The 7635-nt window shown below is 41.9% G+C and overlaps 1 protein-coding gene across 1 annotated transcript in view; it reads left to right on the forward strand.

The window, feature by feature from the left end:
• large1 (LARGE xylosyl- and glucuronyltransferase 1) overlaps positions 1-6898 on the forward strand; it is a 161803-nt gene extending 154905 nt beyond the window's left edge. Inside the window, exons 14-15 of the mRNA XM_050035982.1 lie at positions 2241-2436; positions 4833-6898. Coding sequence (XP_049891939.1) covers positions 2241-2436; positions 4833-5030 — 394 coding nt within the window. The 3' untranslated portion in view covers positions 5031-6898. The remainder of the gene's footprint in view (positions 1-2240; positions 2437-4832) is intronic.
• Positions 6899-7635: the final 737 nt, after the last annotated feature.

Genomic DNA, 7635 nt, shown 5'->3' on the forward strand with positions numbered 1-7635 from the left:
TATAAAGTACACATATAACATATGACAAAAATCTGTCAAAAAACATGTATATCAGATTCCACAGCAATCAAGAAATGGCTGCAAGACTGTGTGTGGGCTGGACTTTGTTTACGCATGGACGAAGAATTTAAACGCTGTATATTAGCACCTAGAGCCCGTTAGAGGATTGTTATAACCACTTAAACAGTGTAAAGCAGAGATATCCTACCTTGAAGAACTGAAAGAATTAATCATAAGGGTTACAAAACAGTGTTTCCTCCTCTAGATACTTAATGTGGGTGAAGGCTTGTTTTTGTCTTTTGATCTCAAACTAGCAGATAAGAGTACTTGGCAGGCCAGTACTGAGAGAGCTTCTACCCTTAGGCCACTAGGATCCTAAATGAGGTCAATGCCTAAGACTTCAGACAGCCGTGGTCTGAGGCATTTTGTTTTTGGGTTGCCTGTCTGTCCATCTGTACATACATTTGTCTCATTCTCATGATTGCAATATCTCAAGATGCCTCAAATTTGGCACAAACCTTTACCTTTATCTTTACTCAACAATTAACTAATTAGTTGTGCTGGTCAAAAGTCTAAAAAAAGTCTAATAGGATAAAATGATGAAGGGATGACATTCTTATCCAAAAGGTCAAAAGTCAACTTCGCTATAACATCGTAATGTTCTGCAGAAACACTTTTTTTGGCCATTATTTAATGCCATAACTCAAGAACAGAAGGGGAGACATTTGGTCAGATACTGAATTGGTGACACTAATCTTTGGTGTTCACCACAAAACTGTGCTGATTGTATAGATCTTCTGTGCTGTCGGGTTGAAGATATGTGTGAAGCATGCATGTGTTAGAATTTGTAGTTTCTTTGCAGCAACATCCATACTTAAAGCATTGTCCGTCAGTGTTGGGCGGGCTCATTACTCAAAAAATGTAATGTATTACTCATTACTTTTTTTTTTCAAAAGTAATAGTATTGCTCTAGTTATTACCCCCTGCCAACACCAACACTTTTCTTTTGAACAACCAATTTTCAAGATGTGATCCAAACTGATAGCCGAAATCCGATCAGAAAAAACTGGGCCCAGGGGCTTAGTCCAGAAATATTTAACTGAGGCTGGGGTTACGAGCCAATCAGTACATTTTTTGGAATAAAAATAAGTTCTCACTGAATTAGCACTTCACAAACACTATCAAAAACAGTTCTTGCCTCCTTTAACATACCCTCCTCAGCAACTTTTTTTTGGCACACTGATACAACCTAATGTAATCCATGCGTTAATCCAACTGTAAGTTTATTATTGAGGGTGTAGTTACTGGTGGGGTTGTACTGGACCTCATTATATTCATATGTGTATCTCATATTCAGCACCTTTTGTTGGAAACATTAGAAAAACCTCTCACTAAAATGCAGTCCTGTATAACACCAATACAGACTACAACTTCAATGATAAACATATGGTGAAATTAAAACTTAAAACTGATCATTATTACCTTTGTTATGTATCAAGGTGCACCTGGTCTTCTATGATTTGCAGGTTGGACTCAGAGCAGGCAGGAAAACAGTGGTTAGTAAAGACCGCAGCACTTCAGTATTATTATTCTCATAACCAGGGACAAGGCGGCATTTGTCACATGAAAGCTGGCCACTGGAAACTCTCTCTGCTGGTGTGTGAGGCTGAGCAAAAACAGGGGGAAGGCCTCTGTTTTCTGCTCCGTCAGCCTTTGCTCTCACTATATATCTCAATTAAAACCAGCTATAGTATAGTTGTGGTTTTTATCGCAGTCATCATTGCAGTGACAACATGCCGGTAAGATTTTCGGGTATGGTTGGAGAAGGAGGTTGTTCATTTTCTCGTCTGTGTGCAGCCCTCACAGGCGGTCACGCTTCCTTCAGTCACACTCACTTTGCTTCACCCACCCAGAATTTGCAGTCAGTAAATACCTCTTTTATCTTGGCGGTTGGTGGAGAAAGAAGTGTTATGATGGCACGGACACAAAAAGAGACAACCAAACTTTTTCCCATCAAAAATGATTTGGCCTGCAGTGTGAGGTAAACAAACACTCAATAAATAAAGTCCAGACTTTTAAGACCTTCTGTGATACAGACAGAGAGAGGTTTGTAATCAAAATGCCACCTGATATTTTTGAAACCATAAATCGCAGCCCTTTTCACAAAGACTGGCTGTAGGAGCGTAGTTCACACTCCCTCCAGCAGGAGTCTGATAAAACCTTTTCTTCTCTCCTCCCAGGTACCATGTGTGGACTAAAGGCCACGCACCGACTAATTTTGCCAAATGGCGGACAGCCACCACGCCTTACAGGGTGCAGTGGGAAGCCGACTTTGAGCCCTACGTCATGGTGAGGAGAGACAGTCCTGAGTATGACCGCCGCTTTGTGGGCTTCGGCTGGAACAAGGTGGCTCACATCATGGAGCTGGACGCACAGGTACCTTACTCCACTTAACCCAACTATTACTTTATATCTACCTGTCTAATCTGTCTGCTTAATGCCTCAGTATTCTTCTTCTCCATGCTTTACTTTACAGGAAATGACTGCTTAATGTTCATAGCTTTGGTATTTTTGATACTTTTTCTGTCAACTGCAGACATCATAGTGTTTTTAAGTAAAGCTTTACATATTAATTGCCATTGTACAGCTGTACAACAGTGCCACTGCAGTACAGACCTGCATGGGCCAACAACCCCAGCCCCACGACAAAGTCTGCAATTTTGTCAGCCCATTGCCCTCATAAGACCATCACTAGTATGGCTTCAATCTCTCACTTTAATCTCTTTACACGCTCAAATCGACGCATTGAGGCGGTTCGGGCAAAGAGGTCATGGTAAGGGCTAGTACCAGCCAATGACAGAACAGTAGGGTTGGACGAGACGCCATATGCTTGGGAAAAAAAACAAAATGCCACTAGCAGTAACGTGCCTGGAGGCGATGACCTCAGCCCTGGAAAAAAAAACTGTTGGACACAGTATGCAGAACAATCTGAAGCCTGAGGTTTTTGCTCACAGGGATTGCTTCTACATATCTTTACCTCATTATTTGAATCTTTGGCCACATTAAAAAAGGAACATCCAGCGTAATAACATTATAAAAAACAATGAAAAGCATAAATGCCCCCCAAAAACAGTCTATGGTCTAATCTTAATTTCTGTCACTAGCATTAGTGTCTTTTTCCTCCCATTTTAATGGACTGAAACATTGCTCTCTGTGACTATGTTTACATGCACACTAATGTTTCACTATTATTCCAAATAAGATAATACTCTGGTCATGTAAGAAGCATATTCCTTCAGATGTCCCAGAATTAAGACTTTTTCTTTCTTTGTCATGGATACGTCGTACACAAACCTAACAGTTTGCAAGGCTGAGTAGAGATGCATGCCCACAAGAAAGGGCGACATTTCTGGTCAGAAGGAAAAAAAACACCAGTGTTTAAATGTTATGAAATATTCAGATATCAACAGGATTTTGGATATATGCGATTATCGCAACGCCGACCTTTTCAAAAAGGTGGCCGAAGGAATGAAAGAGGGAGGCTGTGTTGACATGGTCAAACAAGTCCACCACCGGTAGGAAACTTTGAAAAGAAAAATCCTATTTTGATGCAAAGAAGCAAAATGGTACAAGTGTTCGGCTGTTCCAGTTTTCCATATTTTGATGTGATAAACAACATGTTAAGGCACATTACTCAGAGTATGCATAGCTGCATGTAAACAGGAATATTAGTAGACTATTCATTTTCATTAGCCATGTAAACAACTTAGTAGGAATATCAGAACAAGGACAAAGACAGATTTTTTGGGATGTAAACCTAGCCTGACAACATGTTAAGAACAGTTCACTTGTAGCATGAATACAGACAAAACAAAAGGGTGAGTCAATGTGAAAGGAAATTGTTACAATACAGCAGTGAGTGTTCACTTCATAGTGAAACTTTCAGCAACAGCTTTCTCATATTTTTCTCAGGAGTTGGAGGAGCTAAAAGGATTGCACTTAGATCTCTCAGAGGGAGACAAAATTGATTCCAAATAGATAATGGTGTTGGTCTGTGTCTGCTGGATGAGGCCACAAAACAACCAATGCAACTTTATAGTACATGAGGTGCAGCAATAAAGATCTCAGTTCAGTAGTTATCTGTTAGTAGGGTGACCGCTGAGAATATATGTGACAGGTTATGCATATCGGTCTATAAGTTAATTTTACTACTCTTCAGTTTACTGTACTGTGCACCACCTGGGTCTGGTGGGAGCTTGCTAACGGTGCTGCTTATTCTGCGATTGCCACTAGTAACGCCATCCCTACCCCACAGCGTTGCTATGGAAACATTTTGCCTACACTCCAGTCTCCACCCAGGTCATCCTGGTGAGTTTGCAGCTCAATTTTTTAGCCGCAAACCCCCTTTAGCATTGCTAACTATGTTATCACTGTTGGTTCTGTTAGCACCATTAGCAGTGTCAGCACAGTTAGTGGTGCTAACATTGTTAACAATTCTAAAGGGGATTTGTAGCCCAAAATAAAGCCGCCAACTCAATCAGGTGACCTGGGGGAACACTGGAGGGTGGCCACCATGTTTCTGCAGCAATACGGTGAAATGTGGTGCTAAAGCTCACTAGCACCAGACAAAACGGAAAGGTCTCTTGTATTTCATTTTGATGTCATTTTGTTTTTGTTTTTTCTTTCTTTTTCCCCCCCCCCCCAAAAAAAAAAAAAAAAAGATCTGTTTAGTTACCAGTTAACGGGTGTCGGGCAGTGTAGAGCAAAATTAACTGAAACTGACATGCCTAATTTAGACTGAAAGTTTTCCCTGTCATTCTCTCTCTCTGCAGGAGTATGAGTTTGTGGTGCTGCCCAACGCCTACATGATCCACATGCCTCATGCGCCCAGCTTTGACATCACCAAGTTCCGCTCCAACAAGCAGTACCGGGTCTGCCTCAAGACCCTGAAGGAGGAGTTCCAGCAGAACATGTCGCGGCGCTATGGCTTCGCCGCTCTAAAATACATGACGGCTGAGAACAACAGCTAGCCACCACTGCAGACCCTCACGTCCCCAGCCCTGAACTACTGACACACTCCATGGGCTGGGGAAGAGGGGGGGCACAGGAAACGGACAGCCCATGTGAGGCCATGGGGATACTTTGAGACTTGAGTCCCTCAGATTTTGTTAGAACGTTTGACCCTCAGTGTGGGACTGTAAGGGTCTTTATGTCCATTCTTTGTCCTCTGCTGTGGATGGTGGACATAATCCAGGAGGAGATCATTTCTGCCAGGATGTAAAAGCTGTGATAGACGACACGAGTGACTGCTCAGCCCGACTGTGTGGGCCCTGAGCTCTGGCCCTGAAATCTGACAGACAGCAGGCAAGAAAGGCATACATTGAACGCCTTGCCATATTTGTAAGAGCAGTGACAGAGTTGTGGGCTGTGTGTAACATTATGTATGTATGCGTGCAAGTGTGTGTATGTGCAGGTAGATGAAAAGTGCGACTGTGTGTTTGTTCCTCCAGGACAGTGCTTAGCAAAAAGCTTAAGGAGATGTGAAGCGTTGTGGGCTTACATTCTGTTTGCACGCCTTCCAAGTGCCAACAAAGAGCAGCAGCAGCCTGACTGACAGCACACCCCGACTCAAATGCAAATCGTCACCAGGCGGCGAGATAAGACAAAGCGGTAAACATGTCCACACAGATTTTGAAAATCTCATTGTGACGAGTGACACACACTCAGATATTGAGGCGAGCAGCCAGCCAGCCAGCCGACCATCTGCTGCTGCTTAATTTGTTTCATAGCTGATGCAGATCAGAATAAATCCTCCTCCTCGTATGACAAGGGAAGTTAAGTGCAAAGATGGTTGGAGGTCGTCCATGCGGTTGATATTCAGGGTATCTCCACATCAGCCTGAGCGTGCTGCTACAGATTGTTTCCAGTGTTTTGTTATGACCGCAGAATCTGACAGCAGCTGGTGCAGTGTGCTTTTTATTTTGTGTGTTTTAAACTGATGCCGGTCCGCACAAACACCTGCTGGAAGTCCTGTCAGCTTGCGAAGCTGTCGCCCCACCACACCGAGCAGGCCAAGCACCAATCACTGAGCTCACCATTTAATTTTCTTTCCAACAATCACTATTATTTATCAGTGTGTTTACAGTCCTGGTGGGTGAAGCAAGGAGGGGTGGTGTCTCCCCCACTCACTGTCAGAAAGATCTGGAGGAAAGGAAAGAGAAAGTCAACCAAGTGCAGTCAGGAGAGACGTTCTTTCTTTCCTCCCTCTCTCTGTTTCTTTCTTCTCACTCTGGCCTCTAGTTTAATGACATTACAGCAGCAGCCAATAACGCTGCAGCGGTGTGTGTTCTCCTGTCTGTATTGTCAAACACCATCGCGCTGGGTGTGGTCATATTCTGTTTAACTGCTGTAGCATCTGTGACTGACAAAACCACCCAGTTATCTAGAGAGAGTGAAGACAGAATACACTGACTGACAGTCGCTATAATATTATACTCACACCATATGATAAAGATATCATAGCATCACTGTTGAGTATCAGGATAGCATGTTACTAAATAATAAGATAAAGCTTAAGTTTGATAAAGTCATGAAGGGAATACAGATAACAGAGAAATATGATAGTGATGTAAGAAATGACATTTAAGAATGTTAAGTATGTTAATTAGACTTTAGCGGTATCTATTACTTCATACCTTCCTGAAATTTAAGCGGGGTATATGGTGTATGATGGTATTTGTGTGCCGCTACCTGCTACCCCCACCACCACATCGACCGGGGAGTTTTCTGCATTCCACAGGTTCTCTTCGCTTTTTCAAGCAATTTTACAGTTGTTGCCAGTTGTTTACAGTCCTGTAACATTATCCCCATCACTGGCAGTCACCATGTTTGCCAGCTCAGTTGCCTGTTCCACCAGTAGAGACTGACCTCTGGTGGCACAGGATGTGAGCTGCACACAATGCATTTTAATACAGCATCTCTGTAAAAGTTCAATAGAAAGATGAGCCTCTGTGTTTTTGACAGTATTTAAAACCATACCAGTATTTTTTTTTAATTACCTTGGTATACCATAATACCATAATAGCACCCAAACCTAAGTTTAATTTTACTGGGATATGAAATATTATATTAAATATAATAAAGGCTTGAAATGATGACACATCATTTAGTGTTTATACTGATCAGGGATCAGCTGACCACTACACTCTTAAAAATAAGGGTTCTTCCTGAAGGACTGAGTCTCTACCCAGAACCATTTGCTTCTTAAGAATCAATATTAAAGAAAGGGTTCTTCAAGGTTTTTGTTTTGTTGTAATACAAAGGGTTCCCTTAAAAACGCTTTTCATCCAAAGAACCCTCTTTGCAAGAAAGAGATCTTCAAGGATTGTGAAAGCATAGATGTTAAAAGATCCTCACCCTCAAACACTGAAAGCTTACCCATGTTTCAAATGGGATTTTTACTGTAAATGTATATGTTCCTTAAATCCCCTTAATTAATTAATTTTACTTGCGCTCTACCATAGTTAATATCTTTACCATCATTTTATGCCATACAAAACCACATGGTCTGCCAAAATTTTTTATTGGTTGTTTCTTTCGGGTACCTGGTACTTGGCATCTTTTATTAGTCTTGAT

Source organism: Epinephelus moara, chromosome 23 (assembly GCF_006386435.1).
Source record: "Epinephelus moara isolate mb chromosome 23, YSFRI_EMoa_1.0, whole genome shotgun sequence".
Classification (NCBI taxonomy): Eukaryota; Metazoa; Chordata; class Actinopteri; order Perciformes; family Serranidae; genus Epinephelus; species Epinephelus moara.